Raw genomic sequence first — 21,889 nt, 5'->3', positions numbered from 1 at the left:
AGTTAAACACTATGGGGGAGGAGTGTAGTATCTGGGATCTACATCTGTTTATATTAGTTACTGTGCTGTTACTAAGCAGTAATGCATTACGGCAGTGTTACGTTACTACACCTAATAGGAAATATTACAATAGGCTAGTTTTGGCAGCGTGAGTACTACGGTGAATATGTTGATAGAATTTCGGCATCCTTTTTCTCAAATTTGCTTTGTTAAAATCTCCATGGGTGAACAGTCCCCTCCTGTACTTCCTGTTCACCCATGAGTGTGTGGCCAGAAATTTGGCTTGTCACCTAAAACCCTAACAAACTGTTGCAAGTTCCCGCTTGGTACGGGAACTGCACAGCCCGCAACCGCAGGACTCCCCAGAGGGTGGTGCGGCCTGCCCAACGCATCACCGGGGGCAAACTACCTGCCCTCCAGGACTCCTACAGCACCGATGTCACAGGAGGCCAAAAAGATTATCAAGGACAACAACCACCCGAGCCACTGCCTGTTCACCCCGTTATCATCCAGAAGGAGAGTTCAGTACAGGTGCATCAAAGCAGGAACCAAGAGACTGAAAAACAGCTTCTATATCAAAGCCATCAGACTTTCAAATAGCCATCACTAGCACAGAGGCTGCTGCCTATATACATAGATTTGAAATCATTGGCCACTTTAATAAATGGAACACTAGTCACTGTAATAATGTCTACATATCTTGCATTACCCATCTCATATGTACTGTATATGCTGTATATACTATTCTAATGTATCTTATTCTATGCCGCTCTGACTTTGCTTGTCCATATATTTTTATATTCTTAATTCCATTCCTTTAAAAGATTTGTGTGTATTGGGTATATGTTGTGTTAGATATGACTTGTTAGATATTACTGCACTGTCGGAGCTCGAAGTACAAGCATTTCGCTACACCCGCAATAACATCTGCTAAACAAGTGTATGTGACCAAATTTTATTAGATTTTTACATTCACAGCAGAGGTGTTATTTTTGGTTAAAGTGAAGGCACTGCAATGTCTCTGGCTGCAGTAATTCAAAGGACTGTGGTAGGGTCTGACGGCCTGGGTAAGGATGAATAGACAAGGGGCCTGGTGCAGAGCTGCTGTTAAGCAGTTGACTTCCATCTAGCAAATATTTCAAAACACAGAAACGCAAGTGTATGTTCTTATACAGTATTTGCTAAATCCCTGTGAATGTGTATTTTGATGAAAAGGAAGTGCCTATATGTACAGGTTAACCACTTGTAACCGATTGTACAGTATCTCATATACCATGGTATCTAGTCTAATTCACAGACAATGCAAGTCAGCCTGTAGTTGACAGCCTTGTGTCTGCGTCAAACTGGGGTCTGAGGTCAATGAACCCTCTTTATTGTCCTGGCTCTTAAGATATAGACGTTAAACTCAATCAGACATTTTGAAATACTGTGATATGACAAGAACATCCTTGGTGATAAAAGATTCCTATTGTTGAACTATGTGTCCGCTGCTGAACGGCTTCCAGGAAACATATAGTATTTTAAAATATCATACATTGTCTCTCCTTCTCTGTGGAGTTTCTGGAAGTCCACCTCTCCCTCCCATCCCCTCAGGACCTATAAAAACACTGGTTTCTAAAATGATACACAATTATACACAAACAAAGATAAGACATCACCAGACAGGTGATTATTATGCCGCCTTTTTTGAGCATGCCTCTTTACCTGTTCAAATGTCATTTTAATTAATGATGCACATTGATTATTTAAGAACTTTTATGCCTTAGGAGTTTATTACAACTGCCACACTGTTATATACACTGTTCAAAAAAATAAAGGGAACACTTAAACAACACAATGTAACTCCAAGTCAATCACACTTCTGTGAAATCAAACTGTCCACTTAGGAAGCAACACTTATTGACAATAAATTTCACATGCTGTTGTGCAAATGGAATAGACAACAGGTGGAAATTATAGGCAATTAGCAAGACACCCCCAATAAAGGAGTGGTTCTGCCGGTGGTGACCACAGACCACTTCCTAGTTCCTATGCTTCCTGGCTGATGTTTTGGTCACTTTTGAATGCTGGCGGTGCTTTCACTCTAGTGGTAGCATGAGACGGAGTCTACAACCCACACAAGTGGCTCATGTAGTGCAGCTCATCCAGGATGGCACATCAATGCGAGCTGTGGCAAGAAGGTTTGCTGTGTCTGTCAGTGTAGTGTCCAGAGCATGGAGGCGCTACCAGGAGACAGGCCAGTACATCAGGAGACGTGGAGGAGGCCGTAGGAGGGCAACAACCCAGCAGCAGGACCGCTACCTCCGCCTTTGTGCAAGGAGCAGCAGGAGGAGCACTGCCAGAGCCCTGCAAAATGACCTCCAGCAGGCCAGAAATGTGCATGTGTCTGCTCAAACGGTCAGAAACAGACTCCATGAGGGTGGTATGAGGGCCCGACGTCCACAGGTGGGGGTTGTGCTTACAGCCCAACACCGTGCAGGACGTTTGGCCTTTCCCAGAGAACACCAAGATCAGCAAATTTGCCACTGGCGCCCTGTGCTCTTCACAGATTAAAGCAGGTTCACACTGAGCACATGTGACAGACGTGACAGAGTCTGGAGACCCCGTGGAGAACGTTCTGCTGCCTGCAACATCCTCCAGCATGACCGGTTTGGCGGTGGGTCAGTCATGGTGTGGGGTGGCATTTCTTTGGAGGGCCGCACAGCCCTCCATGTGCTCGCCAGAGATAGCCTGACTGCCATTAGGTACCTAGATGAGATCCTCAGACCCCTTAAGAGACCATATGCTGGTGCAGTTGGTCCTGGGTTCCTCCTAATGCAAGACAATGCTAGACGTCATGTGGCTGGAGTGTGTCAGCAGTTCCTGCAAGAGGAAGGCATTGATGCTATGGACTGGCCCGCCCGTTCCCCAGACCTGAATCCAATTGAACACATCTGGGACATCATGTCTCGCTCCATCCACCAACGCCACGTTGCGCCACAGACTGTCCAGGAGTTGGCAGATGCTTTAGTCCAGGTCTGGGAGGAGATCCCTCAGGAGACCATCCGCCACCTCATCAGGAGCATGCCCAGGCGTTGTAGGGAGATCATACAGGCACGTGGAGGCCACACACACTACTGAGCCTAATTTTGACTTGTTTTAAGGACATTACATCAAACTTGGATCAGCCTGTAGTGTGGTTTTCCACTTTAATTTTGAGTGTGACTCCAATCCAGACCTCCATGGGTTGATACATTTGATTTCCATTGATAATTTTTGTGTGATTTTGTTGTCAGCACATTCAACTATGTAAAGAAAAAAGTATTTAATAAGAATATTTCATTCATTCAGATCTAGGATGTGTTATTTCACTGTTCCCTTAATTTTTTGGAGCAGTGTATTATCATAGCGCAAGAATTAAAGGTCTTAGTAAATTGTGTCTTATTATTGTAATAAGGAGTTTTGAGTAGAAAAAGTCCGAATTCATAGACAATGGGAACACTTAAACAATGAATTTGAATTCATTGTCTATGAATTTCCAACATCATAACATTTCAAGGTGGCTAGTATTAGAGAAACAACAAAACATTGTACTTTTATTTATTCACCAAGAAGTAATCAATAGGCTACATACACTGCATTCGGAAAGTATTCAGACCCCCTGAAATGTTCCACGTTTTGTTACCATTATAGCCTTATTCTAATATGGATTAAATCGTTTTTGCCCCCCCTGTTCAATCTACACACAATACCCCTTAATAACAAAGCAATAACAGATTTGTAGAAATGTGTAAATGTTTTAAAAAAAAAGAACTGAAATATTATATTTACAGAAGTATTCAGACCCTTAACTCAGTACCTTATTGAAGCACCTTTGGAAGCTTCTCTGCAGATCCTTTCAAGCTCTGTCAGGTTGGATGGAGAGCGTCGCTGCACAGCTATTTTCTGGTCTCTCCAGAGATGTTCGATCGGGTTCAGGTCCGGGCTCTGGCTGGGCCACTCAAGCCACTCCTGCGTTGTCTTGGCTGTGTGTTTAGGGTCATTGTCTTGTTGGAAGGCAAACCTTTGCCCCAGTCTGAGGTCCTGAATGATTTGGACCGGGTTTTCATCAAGGATCTTTCTGTGCTTTGCCCCATTCATTTTTCTCTTGATCCTGACAAGTCTCCCAGTCCCTGCGGCTGAAAAACATCCCCACAGTATGATGCTGCCACCACCATGCTTCACCATTGGGATGGTGCCAGGTGTCCTCCAGATGTGACGCTTGTCATTCAGGCTAAAGAGTTCAATCTTGGTTTCATCAGACCAGAAAATCTTGCTCCTTGAGCTGCCTTTTGGCAAACTCCATGCGGGCTGTCATGTGCCTTTTACTGGCCACTCTACCATAAAGCCTGATTGGTGGAGTGCTGCAGAGATGGGAGAACCTTCCAGAAGGACAACCATCTCCACAGAGGAACTCTTGAGCTCTGTCAGAGTGACCATTGGGTTCTGGGTCACCTCTCTGACCAAGGCCCTTCTCCAGCGATGCTCAGTTTGGCCGGGCGGCCAGCTCTAGGAAGAGTCTTGAAGGTTCCAAATGTGTTCCATTTAAGAATGATGGAGGACACCGTGTTCTTGGGGACCTTCAATGCTGCAGAAATGTTTTGGTACCCTTCCCCAGATCTGTGCCTCGACGTAATCCTGTCTTGGAGCTCTAAGGACAATTCCTTCGACCTCATGGCTTGGTTTTTGCTCTGACATGCAGTGCCAACTGTTGGACCTTATATAGACAGGTGTGTCCCTTTCCAAATCATGTCCAATCAATTGAATTTACCACAGGTGGACTCCAATCATGTTGTAGAAACATGTCAATGATGATCATTGTAAACAGGATGCATCTGAGCTCAATTTCGAGTCTCATAGCAAAGGGCCTGAATACTTATGTAAATAAGGTATTTCTGTTTTTTTTATTTCATAAATTTGCTAAAATGTCTAAAAACCTCTTCGCTTTTTTCATTATGGGTTATTGTGCGTAGATTGATGAGGGAAATAAATAATTTAATCCATTTTAGAATAAGGCTGTACCAACATTTTTTAAAAGTCAAGGGTTCTGAATACTTTCTGAATGCACTGTAGCTTGATCAAATCAATTTACAAACATACCTCCTGCCCACCGGCAACTAACATCAAATCAAACGCTGTGTGTCACTACACTCTCTCTCCTCCTCCACTGACGATACTGCATTCACCAGAGTATCTAGTGTCCTGCCTTGGCATCTCTTTGCTCCGTGCACCTTGGAAGGGACCACTTACTAGGGGGAATAGGGGGCTAACTCTTTGCCTGTTCCAGTCAGTGTGACCCATTCGCAAAATACAGCTGTCAGATATTTTTGATAAATAATTATGATAAAAATTGGGCTTCCGAGTGGGGCAGCAGTGTAAGGCACTGCATCTCAGTGCTAGAGGCGTCACTACAGACCCATGTCGTATCACAACCGGCCGTGATCGGCGCACAATTGGCTCAGCGTCGTTATGGGAATGTTTGCCTGGGTAGGCTGTCATTGTAAAATAAAAACGTGTTCTTAACTGACATGCCTCGTTAAATAAAGGTTAAATTAAAAAATAAAGTTTAGTAAAAGCAGGACCTATCTGAGGGAGCCTTTGTGCCCACTATGAGCATAACGCCACTGATGGTTACTACTTTCATATCACAGACAACATTAAGAGTTCAAAAGCAGATCTCTCATTTGATCTCATGATTTTCTATTCAGTAGACATAGTTTACCATAGCTTTACATACAATTATTGTGGACATAGTTATGGATTTGGTACTGGGTGAAAACACAAGCCACGTAGTGGATGGCTGTAGGGGGAACTGCAGTGAGGAGTAGTCGGCTGTATTCTCAGTCAGGGGACAGTGGTTGGAGAGGGACACGGACAGAGAGCACAGCTGTGACGGGGGCAGCATTTCCTGTAGGAAGTGGAGAGAGTGCCGGATGTTTGCAACGTATGTTGTACTTCTCATCTACCTCCGCAGGTCCGTGTGTGTATGTCAAGGCCAGTGGCCTGCTCTTGGCCAGCCCTGGATTCAGGGCTGGGCCTCCCTCTGTTCCCTTAAACCCCCACCTCACCCCCAAATATCTCCCACGCACACTTACAGAATTTTCCGTGACAACATGCAACATTCAGCTTTCCCTTTTCCTCAACGTTATGACACCCTATGGAGTCAGCTGATACTGAGAGTCGGGATTCAATGCAAGGAATAATATAGCGCAGCGCACTATAACTGACTTCTACAAGTAAAGCAGGCATGCATGCTCAGCATTTACTATGGAAGCAATCTCCACGAACGCCGGTCAAAATGCCTTCTAAAAGGTGCATCGTCGCTGCTATATAATAATATATACAGTATAAGTGAAATAGTTTGGTCTGAACTGAAGACATCTTCATGTCATTATATGAACCTTCAGTAATAATCAGTAATGTCAACCAATTTGTCATTTGGGTGGGTTCTCATCAAGGGGACACATGGCGCCACGTCTCTTCTTATGACCATGACTCTTTTGGCTCCCAGTTGTAACAGTAATCTGGCAGTTTGTGTGCGTGTGTTAGGATTGCACAATTCTGGTGACTTGAAGGATTCCCGGAATAAAGAGGGAATAAGCAGGAAATCCGGAATCCTCCAAACAGAATTCATAGAAAACCGGGGAATTTAAGGAAAGTTATCGTAATTTTGCAACCCTAGCGTGTGTGTGTAGCTGGGATGTTGTGCAGACCAGGGGCAGTATCTGAGGTGACTCACCTCCCCATGGCCAAGAGGCACAGGGCAGGGCCAGGAAAGAGGAAAACACACTGGAGCCCTCCAGCCCATGTCCCGTCTCCCTGCTCTGGTCCAGGATGGAGCCACTCTCTGCCCTCCAAGTATACATAAACAACACAGTCTGGATAGCTTGCCCCTGACTCTATAGAAGGGGGAGGGGAGGGGGACTGTGGGAAGGAAGGTGAATGCAGGCAACATCATGGTGTCCAACACAGCTGACAAATGTGGATGTACCGGCCATGTGAATGTGTGGGAAAGAGCAGAGTGTGATGCAACAAACAGGAAAACATCAATCACGGAATTGGTGACACTTATGATTAACTTCATGACAGTAACCAAGGATTTATTCTGCAGATACTAACATTGAGAGGATATGATCGAAAATATGCATTGTAAGAATTTCCCAAATAAAAGTTAACTACCTGTATCATCTTTCCAGTCCTTCCAATAAATATTCTGTTTGATTCATGTCTGTTGGTTACTATATCCAAAGTACAGAGAAATGGAAAGAGACATCCACTTTACAAACTTCTCATCTATGGTCCAGTCCAGAAGAAAGTTGAAAAACCATAACATGCCAACATCTTGGTTGCTGTATTTAAGGCTCTTGACCTCCCCACTGCTCTCTACCTATAGTCATTACAACCAATCGTGACCCACATCTCTGGCAGGGAAACCACAACAACAAAACTCCAACCACTAAAACATATCTTCCCTTCCTTCTCCACACAGTTTCAGAAAATAAAGACATGACATTAGGGAAATAGGTCATAGTGGGGACATGGTACTACTCCATGTGGACTTACTAAAGAAGAGAGGCAGGGACACAAGCAAACAGCACAATACACCTTGTAATACTGTAAAGTAATGAGGTCTTTATTCCCTTTTCCTAGCAGAGCGAACTATGAGGAATGTTTTACCATCCGACTTCAGACCAATTAGAGAACAGTTACACAGAACAACAAACACTTGAAAATGGCCACTAGCTTTCTGTAAGTCGGTTAATCACACACATGGAGAATTCTGAGAGACTGAGAGTGGTTTACCAAGGAGACCTCTCATTGTTAGTCATTAAAAATACAACTGGCAAAACAGATCCATATCCCAGAACCCCACTCTCCATTTGCCCGTGGTACTCACTCTTTCTATCTCTCTATATCAATGACCCAGAAAATAGACTGCACAAACTACTCCAACACTCCCACTTGTGATACATCCCATTAGCCATTAGCTCAGAGAGTGTTACCGCAACATCTGTCTGAGTATTCTGCACTAGCAGAGAGGGAAGAATGTGTGATCTTATTTACAAGTGGCTGTGTAATGGATTTAGTTGTGATGATGAACACAGAGCAGGCATCCAGTGTTTGTATCGAGTTATCATTGAACTGGTTGTGTACATGTAGCTGTTGAACACAGGTGACACGAGATACAATCAGGAGCTGCAATTTAACTGAAAATACAACACAGTCAAAAGTTTGGACACACCTACTCATTCAAGGGTTTTTCTTCATTTGTACTATATTGTAGAATAATACGTAGTGAAAACATCAAAAGTATGAAATAACACATATGGTATCATGTAGTAACCAAAAAGTGTTAAACAAATCAAAATGTATGTTATATTTGCCTTGATGACAGCTTTGCACTTTCTTGGCATTCTCTCAACCAGCTTCAACTGGAATGATTTTCCAACAGTCTTGAAGGAGTTCCCACATATGTTGAGCACTTGTTGGCTGCTTTTCCTTCACTCTGCGGTCCAACTCATCCCAAACATTCTCAATTGGGTTGAGGTTGGGGGATTGTGGAGGCCAGGTCATCTGACGCAGAACTCCATCACTATCCGTATTGGTCAAATAGCCCTTACACAGCCTGGAGGTGTGTTTTGGGTCATTGTTCTGTTGAAAAACAAATGATAGTCCTACTAAGCGCAAACCAGATGGGATGGCGTATCGCTGCAGAATAATGTGGTAGCCATGCTGTCTCTGCCTGACCGGTTCCCCTCTCTCCACTGGGATTCTCTGCCTCTAACCCTATTACGGAGGCTGAGTCACTAGCTTACTAGTGCTCTTCCATGCTGTCAATAGGAGGGGTGCGTAACTTGAGTGGGTTGAGTCACTGAAGTGATCATCCTGTCCGGGTTGTCGCCCCCCTCGGGTTTGTGCCGTGGGGGAGATCTTCATGGGCTATACTCAGCCTTGTCTCAGGGTAGTAAGTTGGTGGTTTGAAGATATCCCTCTAGTGGTGTGGGGGCTGTGCTTTGGAAAAGTGGGTGGGGTTATATCCTGCCTAGTTGGCACTGTTTTCGGACGGGGCCAGTGTCTCCCGACCCCTCCTGTCTCAGCCTTCAGTATTTATACTGCAATAGTTTGTGTCGGGGGCTAGGGTCAGTCTATTATATCTGGAGTATTTCTCCTGTATTATCCGGTGTCCTGTGTGAATTTAAGTATGTTCCCTCTACTTCTCTCTCTCCCTCTCCCTCCCCTCCCGGAGGACCTGAGCCCTGGGACTTTGCCTCAGGACTACCTGGCCTGATGACTCATTGCTGTCCACCTGGTCATACTGCTGCTCCAGTTTCAGCTGTTCTGCCTGTGGATATGGAACCTTGATCTGTTCACCGGACATGCTACCTTGTCCCGGACCTGCTGTTTTTTTCAAATCTCTCTCGTCCGCACCTGCTGTCTCTAACTCTGAATGCTCGGCTATGAAAAGCTAACTGACATTTACTCCCGAGGTGCTGACCTGTTGCACCCTCTACCACCACTGTGATTATTATTATTTGACCATGCTGGTCATCTACGAACGTTTGAACATCTTGGCCATGTACTGTTATAATCTCCACCCGGCATGGCCAGAAGAGGACTGGCCACCCCTTAGAGGCTTGTTCCTCTCTAGGTTCCTTCCTAGGTTCCTGCCTTTCTAGGGAGTTTTTTCTAGCCACCGTGCTTCTACATCTGCATTGCTTGCTGTTTGCGGTTTTAGGCTGGGTTTCTGTATAGCACTTTGTGACATCGGCTGACGTAAAAAGGGCTTTATAAATTAATTTGATTTGAGGCTTGTTAAATGTGCCTTGAATAAAAAAATAAATCACTGACAATATCACCAGCAAAGCACCCCCACCTCCATGCTTCACGGTGGGAACCATACATGCTGAGATCATCCGTTCACCTACTCTGCGTTTTCCAAAGACACCAAAAATGTCAAATGTGGACTCATCAGACCAAAAGGACCGATTTCCACCGGTCTAATGTCCATTGCTCATGTTTCTTGGCCCAAGCAAGTCTCTTCTTATTGGTGTATTTTAGTAGTGGTTTCTTTGCAATTTGACCATGAAGGCCTGATTCATGTAGTCTCCTCTGAACAGTTGATGTTGAGATTTTACTCTGTGAAGCATTGATTTGGGCTGCAATTTGGGCTGCAATTTCTGAGGCTGGTAACTCTAATGAACTTATACTCTGCAGCAGAGGTAACTCTGGGTCTTCCTTTCCTGTGATGGTCCTCATAATAGCCAGTATCATCATAGCGCTTGGTGGTTTTTGCAACTGCACTTGAAGAAACTATCAAAGTTCTTGAAATTTTCCACTGACTGACCTTCTTGTGTTAATTAAAGTAATGATGGACTGTCATTTCTATTCGGATATTTGAGCTGTTCTTGTCATAATATGGACTTTGTCTTTTACCAAATAGGGCTATCTTCTGTATACCACCCCTACCTTGTCAAAACACAACTGATTGGCTCAAACGCATCAAGAAGGAAAGAAATTCCACAAATGAACTTTTAACAAGGTACACCTGCTAACTGAAATGCATTCCAGGTGATTACCTCATGAATCTGGTTGAGAGAATGCCAAGAGTGTGCAAAGCTGTCATCAAGGCAAAAAGGGTGTCTATTTTGAAGAATCTCAAATATAAAATATATTTTGATTTAACACTTTTTGGGTAACTACATGATTCCATATGCATTTCAAAGTTTTGATGTCACTATTATTCTACAATGTAGTATAATAGTACTGTACATCTCTGGTACTGTATATCTCTAACGGGTGTGCATGAAAAAAGTAATCTTGTAGATTCATAACTCGTAATTAGTCTAAACAAAAGCAGGAACCAGAATGAGAAATGCTTGGCTCTGTCACCTTTATTAGTTGCAAGATCTACTCAATTTGATGACGACAGGATACTTAGCGTACTATCAGCAGCAACAGATGAATACACAGCAGAAGAGAAGTAGAGCAAGTATCAGTCATATCAGTCAGGGAAAGAAACCTACCACTTGTGTACAGTGTGAGTGGAATAAACTCCCTTAGATACTGTGCAGTATAGTCTATCAACATTTCAATTTCCCCTAGGAACTTCTTTCAGATGAGTGTTCCCTCACTATGATCCCAATAATAACTGTCACTGTATTACTATAGCTACAAAATTAAACTTGCCCTGGACCTTTTCTACATACAATTCTCATATATTTCTGACCTATTCCACCTTTCAGTTTCTGAATAATCAGGTACAAGAACACAGGGTATTTGGATTATGACTTCATAATATTTATGGTGGATAATATCCAGAAGTGGTCTCAACTACAACACTGGATATCATAGAATATAGAGCATAGAACAGTCTCTATTATAGATATACACTGTATGCCGATAGAATATTGAACGTCAGAGTATAGCAAGACTATAACTATAGTATTTTTTTGTGCTATTTATCGAGGGAAGCAATCGAAGATAATTGGACTCGAGTAGTGATTTGAAACCTTTGCTTTTTAATGGGTTATGCATCCAATGAGTAGATGAACAAGGGAATATTTCTATATATACTGTACTATGTCCAATTGGAAACGCCAGAACAGGACATAAACATCATCTCCATTGTCAGCTCACCTCCTTCTATCTATGGAAAGATTGAAGTCTCTTTCTCTCAACAGTGATTAGAATTACATAAGTATGCTAAATAATAGATTAAATAGGTATTAAACATACAGACGTTTGACAAGGATACTAGTTACTAGAAGGCAATTTCAAACACTACATTTAAAGGTCTACCAACTCTTAGATTTCCGATATCCAAGCTATACAGTTGTAACAGTCTCTTGGTCAGGCTATGAAGGGCCTGCATGTGTTAGGATGCTGCCTGTTCACAAGAAGAAAATATCATATGCCTACACTACCTACTTATAAAAAGGATTCCTGTCACTACATTTGACCGTTATTGTGTTTTAAAGTGATAACTAGAAGGATTATTAAGATTTAGTATTGATATTAGTTTATCCTTTTGAAACATGCCCATTTTCTGGGGAGATATGAAGCAGACTACAAAACAGGCTCAAATAAAATACAAATGAAAAACAAATCATTTATGCTGGAGAGAAACAGACAGTGTTCATGTATCCAATGATAATGCAGGTTATTGTGTCACAGATAGCACACTCTCAGTGGTGTATAACAATAGGGCATGTGGGCGGTGCAGAGTCCAATATCAGTTCCCTCGACTCTGAACTTTGAACCAGGACCTTTACCCCCTTCAGCCCAGTTCAATAAAAAAATTTTAAAAAAAATCAGATCTCCCAGAAGAGCAAACCAATCCCTTTGCTCCCACTAAGCATAAACACAAAGTTTCTGCTTTTCTTTGTTTCTTGGTGAAGCGTGGATGTCCAACCTTGATAAATTTACCCCCACACCCCCATAGATCCTTCACTGTCTTACTCACTCCCTCTCTTGTTCAACGCCCTGAGGAGGTGAGCGTGCAGGGGGGGAGTCTACTCAGCAGTGATTTTCCTCTTGGAGGGGGGGATGAGATGACCGGGGAGGTCGGCGGGTAGCTCGTGCCCCTCCAGTTTGACTTTGATCAGGTGATTGGCCAGGGCAAACTCCTCGTCATCCAGCATCCCATCCTTATCGATGTCAGCCAGCTTCCAGATCTTCCCCAGCACCGTGTTGGGAAGCTTGGACTTCACCATCTCTTTCTTGGCGTTGGCACCCGTCACTTTCCCATTGACCGGCGACAGCGTGTAGAAGATCTCATCGTACATGGGCTTGTCGCGGGCCACCACCCACTCTGCCTCATCAATACCCTCCCCGGCGCCCTCGCCATAGCCGTGGCCGAAGGGCCCGTTGAGGGTGCCGTCGAAGGCCCCTCCCTTCACCACCTGCTGGGGTCGGTTGGTCTCCTCCTGTCTGACCAGCACCATGAGACCGGCGATGTCGTGGGCCAGCATGTCGTCCACTGTGTCCAGCAGCTTTATCTTCAGGGGCTGGAACTTGTTCAGGTCGTGGGCATTAAGTTGCTCCTATAGGAGGGAAGAGAGGGCAGAGGTAAGTGGTCAAAAGAGCAGTGTCTTACTCAATACAAACAGTTTGGGGTCAAGCTGATCTTAGTTGATGCATCTCTACATTATGTTTTGTGTGAGAGGGAGTCGGAACAAGATACATGACTGTCCTGGTCTGTGCATCAGAGATACAGTATGTCAGAAAGGATCAACATGACTACTGCTTACTTTCTGAGCCAAGTCATGTTGGTGCTTCTCTCAGTGAGGAAAACAAAGTGCTCATCAGGCCCAGATGGACTGGGGGTGGTTCAGATCTAATTCCTGATCACAGCCAATCAGAAAGGAGCTTGTTTTGTCACCATGGCTCAAAGTAGTCCCAGTAGGACATGTTTGTGAGTTAGCTCAGTAATCAGAGGAAAACAGCACAGATTGTGGGCTTTATCCATCACTTCCTTGGTAAACATGGCATTGTGAGTCATGTTCGTAGTCATTTTATATTTCAAGGTTTTTAGGTATTTATGGTATGATGTCGTCTGTCCAGCCCATATTTGACACCTACCCTTAGCTTTACTCAAGAGAAGCCCAATCTTTCTATCTCACCTGCATCTTCTTGAGGTTGGGGAAGTCTCCAGGGGAGATCTGGTGTTCTCTCTCAATGCGGCTGTAGATCTCTCCCAGACTGTTAATCAGCTCCTTCTTCTTGCCCTCCTTCCCAAACACACTGGGCATCTCCTTTTTCAGAGAGCTGATGATATAGGCATGGACCTAGCAGGGCACAGAGCAGTACACAGTCTACTCAGTGTGGACTGTCTGTTAAGACTGAGTAGGGCAGCGAAAAATCACTCATATACTGCTTCCTCAAATACTGGATTGGGACCCATACAGGTGTTGCAGCCAGCTTCTATTAGGTCATAGCTAGAACGATAGTTTTGTTTATGTGTCTATTGTACCACCAAGGGCTCTTCAATGTTCCTCCTAATATCTCAGATGTCCTTGAAACTGGAAATAATTAACATTATGAACATTCAAACAGGAAGGAAGCACTTAAAGCAGTTTTATGAGAGAGCATGTGGCGGGTATCACACCCAGCTACACAAGAGGTTTCCCTTCCTTAGGGTTTCCTAGAACTGAGAGGGAAGGGGAAAATAACCTCATCACACGACTGACTCCCCTTGAGATTTCTGAGAGATATTTCACCAGAACATGTTATGCATGTGCTATATCAGAACGCAGAACTGAACATGGTATGTGTAGTTCAAAAGAGAACACAGATTACATACAGTGCATTCGGAAAGTATTCAGACACCTTGACTTTTTCCACATTTTGTTACATTACAGCCTTATTCTAAAATGTATCAAATTAAATAAAATCCACACAATAACCCATAATGACAAAGTGAAAACAGGCTTTGAGAAATGTTTGCTAATTTATTCAACCTTAAAAACAGAAATACCTTATTAACAAAAGTATTCAGACCCTTTGCTATGAGATGCGAAATGGATCTCAGTTGCATCCTGTTTCCATTGATCATCGTTGAGATGTTTCTACAACTTGCTTGTTTTACACCTGTGATAAATTTTATTGATTGGACATGATTTGGAAAGGCACACACCTGTGTATATAAGATCCCAGAGTTGACAGTGCATGTCAGAGCAAAAACCAAGCCATGAGGTCGAAGGAATTGTCCTTGAGCTCCGAGACAGGATTGTGTTGAAGAACAGATCTGAGGATGGTTACCGAAATATTTCTACAGTATTGAATGTCCCCAAGAACACAGTGGCCTCCATCATTCTTAAATGGAAGAAGTTTGAAAGTACCAAGACTCTTCCTAGTTTGGCCGCCCGGCCAATCGGGGGAGAAGGGCCTTGGTCAGGGAGGTGACCAAGAACCCGATGATCACTCTGACAGAGTTCCTCTGTGGAGATGGGAGAACCTTCCAGAAGGACAATCATCTCTGCAGCACTCCACCAATCAGGCCTTTATGGTAGAGTGGCCAGACAGAAGCCATTCAGCAATAAAAGGCACATGACAGCCCGCTTGGATTTTGCCAAAGGGCACCTAAAGGACTCTCAGACCATGATAAACAAGATACTCTGGTCTGATGAAACCAAGATTGAACTCTTTGGCATGAATGCCAAGTGTCACGTCTGGAGGAAACCTGGCACCATCCCTACGGTGAAGCATGGAGGTGAGAGCAACATGTGTGGGGATGTTTTTCAGTGGCAGGGACTGGGAGAGAGAGTCAGGATCAAGACAAAGATGAATGGAGCAAAGTACAGAGAGATCTTTGATGAACCTGCTTCCTGCTTTGATGAACCTGCTTCAGAGCACTCAGGTTCTCAGACCGGGGTGAAGGTCCACCTTCCAATAGGACAACGACCCTAAGCACACAGCCAAGACAACGCAAGAGTGGCTTTGGGACAAGTCTCTGAATGTCCTTGAGTGGCCCAGCCTGATCAAACATCTCTGGAGAGACCTGAAAATAGCTGTGCAGTGATGCTCCCCATCCAACCTGACAGAGCTTGAGAGGATCTGCAGAGAAGAATGGGAGAAACTTTCCAAGTACAGGTGTGCCAAGCTTGTAGCGTCATACCCAAGACGACTTGAGGTTGTAATCACTACCAAAGGTGCTTCAACAAAGTACTGAGTAAAAGGTCTGAATACTTATGTAAATTTAATATTAAAGTTTTTAAATTTGTATAAATTTGAAAAAATGTTCTAAAAAACAGGCTTTGGTTCATGATAATGGAGTATTGTGTGGAGATTGATAAGGGAAAAAAAACAATTTAATAGTGTGTGTGTGTGTGTGTGTGTGTGTGTGTGTGTGTGTGTGTGTGTGTGTGTGTGTGTGTGTGTGTGTGTGTGTGTGTGTGTGTGTGTGTGCACAGGCGGGCACTACTTGAGTAACCAGCTCCTTCAGTGGAACCTCTGTATCCTCTGCCTCTGTTTCCCTTTGGCGGATGGATGAGCACACTGCTGCTGACAGCAGAGGAAGCCCACTTCTCTGGTCTGGTCAGGACAGAGGCATAGGACAGGACATGGACCAGGTTCCATGGACCAGGAATAGGGGGACATGGGACAGGAGGAGGCCGGAGGTGTGTTACCATTTCCTCTCAAGGTGACCACCTGTTTGGGGGTGATTCCTTGGACTGTGGCCAGGGAAGCCCCCAAAACACGCACACACGGGCACACACACACACACACGCTCCCTCCTCAGGACATCCTGCTGTGGCTGTGTGATCTCCAGAACAGCCATCTGAAGTGTTGAGATGATGTGGTGCCTGTATTGTATGACATAATAACCTCCTGAGCTCAGGTGGCATGTCAAATCAATGCTACCCAATCTCTCTCTCTAATTTACATCAGAATGGTCTCTCCTCTGTCTCACTGCTCTCTGATGACTATCTCATGAAGTTCCATTCCACACTAATGGAGTTGGAACCACATGGTAAGACCAAGTTCATCCCAGGAATTCTGCCAACCTCATCAATTAAACACTCCCCACTATTCCTGATCACACACACACACTATCATTTAGCTATGGGCGGAGAAGATTGTACTGCAAATCAAATTTGCTTGAGATGTCACAGTAACTGGTGACAACACCATATAGTCACGGCTAGGCCCCCAGAGAGACAGAATGGTGTTAGGGCCTGTGGATTGGTCTGAGTTCAGGAGATGGAGAAAAGAGGGAGGAGATCAAATAAAATCAAAGTTTATTTGTCAAGTGCGCCAAATACAACAGGTAGACCTTACAGTGAAATGCTTACGGTGCTACCTAGAACTTAATAAGATACCAGATGGAGAGAGAGACAGAAAGAGACAGAACGACAGAAGGGGTTGAGGGATTCCCTGGCTGTCTGGGAGGCGGATGCCATAAATACAGCCTTGGGGAGAAAGATTCTTCATGTGAGGCGGATTGTTAATCATCAGTGGCTGTGAGGATGGTTGTATGAACACAGACACTCTGTACTGTGTTGATTGACCTGTCTTTATCCTGATCACTGCTTGGATCCCAGGATGCTCATCTATCGGTCACCCAGTACACTCTTAGAAATGGGTTCCAAAAGGGTTCTTCGGCTGTCCCCATAGGAAAAACATTTTTTGTGTGCCAGGTCAAACCTTTTTGGGTTCTATGTAGAATCCTCTGTGGAAAAGGTCCTACATGGAACTCAAAAGGTTTCTACCTGGAACCAAAAGGGTTCTAGCTGGAACCAAAAAGGGCTCTTCAAAGGGTTCTCCTATGGGGACAGCCAAAGAACCCTTTAAGGTTCTAGATAGAACCTTTTATTCTAAGATTGTAGGCCTTGATCACAGAACCACTGACCTTGCAATCTAGTTTGGAATAAATTATTCATCAATATAATAATATGATCAATATAGTAACACATTTTTCTTATCGCCATAAGACAATAAAAGCATACCAATGCTACTTTGTCACCTCATTATTTGAAAAACATGGTCAATCTGAGGTCAAGTTTTGTCCCATGACTAACTCCATCTACCATACCTTGTTAACATCCAATTGCAATCAACGCTCTATGCCAAATGAACAGTAGTGACCTGTGACTGATAATTGATTTGGTGTGACTGTGTTCTTAGTGCCACCAATGCTTTAGGACTCTATTAAAGTGTAGCTCAGTTGGGAAGGCACCCTGGTACCGCCACTGTACCAGCCCTCATCACACCACGCAGTCACACAATGTCCAGGGATTGCAGCTTCGCTCAGTAGGGAAAGGTTATCTTGCCCTGACAAAGTGGATGTAATTGCAGTCATTACTCTTCATTACTCATCAGTCAGGATTGGTAGCTTATTAGTTCAGTAGCAACTCCTGTATGGAGATTCTGTTCCATTCAAAATACCTATTTAACAAGTACTTTTCTTCTCTTTCGAAAAAAGACTTAATAACTAATAAAAGAGAACTTCCTAGTTAAGCCAAAATGACATAACATAGTGCTTAGGAGTACTAGTCAATCTTACTTTTGTGAGAGAATGTGTGTTTGCACGCGTGTGTTGGTCCATGCATATGTGAGGTTAGAGCTTACCTTGGCGAGGCGTGCCCTCTTGATGAGGTCATTGAGCTTCCTGAGGGCAGCGTTGCGGGGCAGTGACTGGATGTCCTTGAACAGGTCCTGCTCCTCTGCCTCAAACAGCTTACGGTTGTCGGGGATGAGCAGCGGGTGCGACCAGAATGACCCTATATAGACACGGATCACCTCGGGTGTGTTGACGATCTTCCCCAGCGACCACATGAGTGCACCGTAGACCCTCATCAGCTGCTGCGTCTCAATCTGGTCTGCCTTGTTTAGAACCACCCGGATCTTGTCTTCGTGATTCTTCAGGGCCTTGATGACCTCCGAGAACTCGTCTGATATGTCCAGCTTGTGGGCGTCGAAGAGGAGGATGATTCGATCCACGCGCTCTGCAAACCACTCCAGCACGGCGGCGAAGTCGTAGCCTTTAGACACGTAGGGGGTGAGGGGAAGCAAGGGTGGGAGAGGTGGGAGAGAGGCAAGAGAAAGGCAAGGATGGAGGAGAGCCAGGAGAGAGGCAGGGTAGAGGCAGGGGAATGGCAGGGGAGAAGCAGGAGTGAGGCAAGAGAGACAGGCGAGAGGCAGGAGAGAGGCAGGGGAATGGCGGGGGAGAAGCAGGAGTGAGGCAAGAGAGAGGCAGGCAAGAGGCAGGAGAGAGGCAGGTGTGGGAGAGAAGTGGGAGAGAGGCAGGCAAGAGGCAGGAGAGAGGCAGGTGTGGGAGAGAAGTGGGAGAGAGGCAGGAGAGAGGCAGGTGTGGGAGAGAAGTGGAAGAGAGGCAGGGGAGAGGCAGGAGAGAGGCAGGTGTGGGAGAGTAGTGGGAGAGAGGCAGGCGAGAGACAGGAGAGAAGCAAGAGAGAGGCAGGCGAGAGGCAGGAGAGAGGCAGGGGAATGGCAGGGGAAAAGTAGGAGTGAGAAAAGAGAGAGGCAGGCAAGAGGCAGGAGAGAGGCAGGTGTGGGAGAGAAGTGGGAGAGAGGCAGGGGAGAGAAGCAGGAGAGAGGCAGGGGAGAGGCAGGTGTGGGAGAGAAGTGGGAGAGAGGCAGGTGTGGGAGAGAGGCAGGGGAGAGGCAGGGGAATGGCAGGGGAAAAGTAGGAGTGAGAAAAGAGAGAGGCAGGCAAGAGGCAGGAGAGAGGCAGGTGTGGGAGAGAAGTGGGAGAGAGGCAGGGGAGAGAAGCAGGAGAGAGGCAGGGGAGAGGCAGGTGTGGGAGAGAAGTGGGAGAGAGGCAGGTGTGGGAGAGAGGCAGGGGAGAGGCAGGAGAGAGGCAGGGGTGGGAGAGAGCCAGGGGTGGGAGAGAGGCGGGAGAGAGGCAGGGGAGAGGCAGGAGAGAGGCAGGGGTGGGAGAGAGCCAGGGGTGGGAGAGAGGCAGGAGAGAGGCAGGGGCGAGGCAGGAGAGAAGCAGGAGAGAGGCAGGGGTGGGAGAGAGCCAGGGGTGGGAGAGAGGTGGGAGAGAGGCAGGTGAGAGGCAGGAAAGAAGCAGGAGAGAGGCAGGGGTGGGAGAGAGCCAGGGGTGGGAGAGAGGCAGGAGAGAGGCAGGAGAGAAGCAGGAGAGAGGCAGGGGTGGGATAGAGCCAGGGGTGGGAGAGAGGCAGGAGAGAGGCAGGGGTGGGAGAGAGGCAGGAGAGAGGCAGGGGTGGGAGAGAGGCAGGGGTGGGAGAGAGGCAGGAGAGAGGCAGGGGCGAGGCAGGAGAGAAGCAGGAGAGAGCCAGGGGTGGGAGAGAGGTGGGAGAGAGGCAGGGGCGAGGCAGGAGAGAAGCAGGAGAGAGGCAGGGGTAGGAGAGTGCCAGGGGTGGGAGAGAGGCAGGAGAGAGGCAGGGGAGAGGCAGGGGTGGGAGAGAGCCAGGGGTGGGAGAGAGGCAGGAGAGAGGCAGGAGAGAGGCAGGGTCAACAACCAGCAGAACAACAGACTGTTGGAAGACCAGGGCGGCCCAGTGGTGTCCAGCTAAGTAACCAGAAGAGTGTTGTGAGCTTGGTAGGCCTATTTCACAAGAGTCATCAATTACAAAAGAGAACAGAACCACTTGTTAAGATAGAGGCTGAAAGGCATTTGAACACAATGAGGTAATGGTTGATTATTTGGTCGCTTACCACTTACCAGTGAGAACATAACATGATGACATTATTAATTTAAACCCGTGCTAATATATCTTGAACTCACTGCTTGATTTGCACTTAATTCTCACTACTTGACATGACAGGACATGACAGGACAGGACAGGACACGACAGTGTGACTCGGGATATAGCTTCACGACCCTCTTCTCCTCTCCTCGAAGCATTAACCTCCTGACCTCAAGGGGCTGGAGCGCTAGCCTCCCCTAACCTACCCTCGGCCTCACTGGCTGGATAACAGGCTTTACACCAAAGGAGGCTGCTGAGGGGAGGACAGCTCATTATAATGGCTGGAACGGAGCTAATGGAATGGTATTTCAAATCAAATTGTATTTGTCACATGCGCTGAATACAACAGACCTTACAGTGAAATGCTTACTTACAAGCCGTTAACCAACAAAGCAGTTTTAAGAAAATACAAAAAAAGTAAGAGATAAGATGAACAAATAATTAAAGAGCATCAGTAAATAACAATAGTGGGGCTATATACAGGGGGTACCGGTACAGAGTCAATGTGTGAGGGCACCGGTGTCGAGGTAATTGAGGTAAAATGTACATGTAGGTAGAGTTATTAAAGTGGCTATGCATAGATAATAACAGAGAGTAGCAGCAGCGTAGAAATGGGGGAGGGGGGGTAGTCTGGGTAGACCTTTGATTAGATGTTCAGGAGTCTTATGGCTTGGTGGTAGAAACTGTTTAGAAGCCTCTTAGACCTAGATTTGGCGCTCCGGTACCGATAGCAGGCAGAACAGTCTATGATTAGGTTGGCTGAAATCTTTTGACGATTTCTAGGGCCTTCCTCTGACACCGCCTGTTATAGAGGTCTTGTATGGTAGGAAGCTTCGCCCCGGTGATGTACTGAGCCGTATGCACTACCCTCTGTAGTGCCTTGCGGTCAGAGACCGAGCAGTTGCCATACCAGGCAATGATGCAACCCGTCAGGATGCTCTCGATGGTGCAGATGTAAAACCTTTCGCCAAATCTTTTCAGTCTCCTGAGGGGGAAAAGGTTTTGTCGAGCCCTCTTCACAACTGTCTTGGTGTGCTTGGACCATGTTAGTTTGTTAGTGATGTGGACGCCAAGGAACTTGAAGCTCTCAACCTGCTCCACTACAGCCCGTCAATGAGAATGGGGGCATGCTTGGTCATCCTTTTCCTGTTGTCCACAATCATCTCCTTTGTCTTGATTACGTTGAGGGAGAGGTTGTCCTTGCACCACACGGTCAGGTCTCTGACCTCCTCCCTATAGGCTGTCTCATCGTTTTCGGTGATCAGGCTTACCACTGTTGTGTCATCGGCAAACTTAATGATGGTGTTGGAGTCGTGCCTGGCCGTGCAGTCCTGATTGAACAGGGAGTACAGGAGGGGACTGAGCACGCACCCCTGAGGTGTCCCTGTGTTGAGGATCAGTGTGGCGGATGTGTTGTTACCTACCCTTACCACCTGGGGGCGGCCCATCAGGAAGTCTAGGATCCAGTTGCAGAGGGAGGTGTTTAGTCCCAGGGCCCTTAGCTTAGTGATAAGCTATGAGGGCACTATGATGTTGAATGCTGAGCTGAAGTCAATAAATAGCATTCTCACATACTGTAGGTGTTCCTTTTGCCCAGGTCGGAAAGGGTGTTGAGTGCAATAGAGATTTCATCATCTCATCATCTGTGCATCTGTTGGGGCGGTATGCAAATTGGAGTGGGTCTAAGGTTTCTGGGA

General features: G+C 45.7%; 1 protein-coding gene across 2 annotated transcripts in view; it reads right to left on the bottom strand.

Moving 5' to 3' along the window:
* Positions 1–10,890: 10,890 nt before the first annotated feature.
* LOC109900769 (EH domain-containing protein 3) overlaps positions 10,891–21,889 on the bottom strand; it is a 38,394-nt gene continuing 27,395 nt past the window's right edge. The window contains exons 4-6 of one of the 2 annotated variants that reach the window (XM_020496567.2): positions 18,088–18,500; positions 13,641–13,805; positions 10,891–13,061 (exon numbers count right to left, since the gene is read on the bottom strand). In XM_020496567.2, the coding sequence (XP_020352156.1) occupies positions 12,531–13,061; positions 13,641–13,805; positions 18,088–18,500 (1,109 nt within the window). In that variant the 3' untranslated portion in view covers positions 10,891–12,530. The remainder of the gene's footprint in view (positions 13,062–13,640; positions 13,806–18,087; positions 18,501–21,889) is intronic. The other variant, XM_020496568.2, reaches the window with a different exon arrangement.

This window comes from Oncorhynchus kisutch, linkage group LG12 (genome assembly GCF_002021735.2).
Source record: "Oncorhynchus kisutch isolate 150728-3 linkage group LG12, Okis_V2, whole genome shotgun sequence".
Taxonomy (NCBI): domain Eukaryota; kingdom Metazoa; phylum Chordata; class Actinopteri; order Salmoniformes; family Salmonidae; genus Oncorhynchus; species Oncorhynchus kisutch.
Note: the sequence above shows the minus strand (reverse complement) of the source record. Positions and strands in the feature narration are given on the sequence as shown.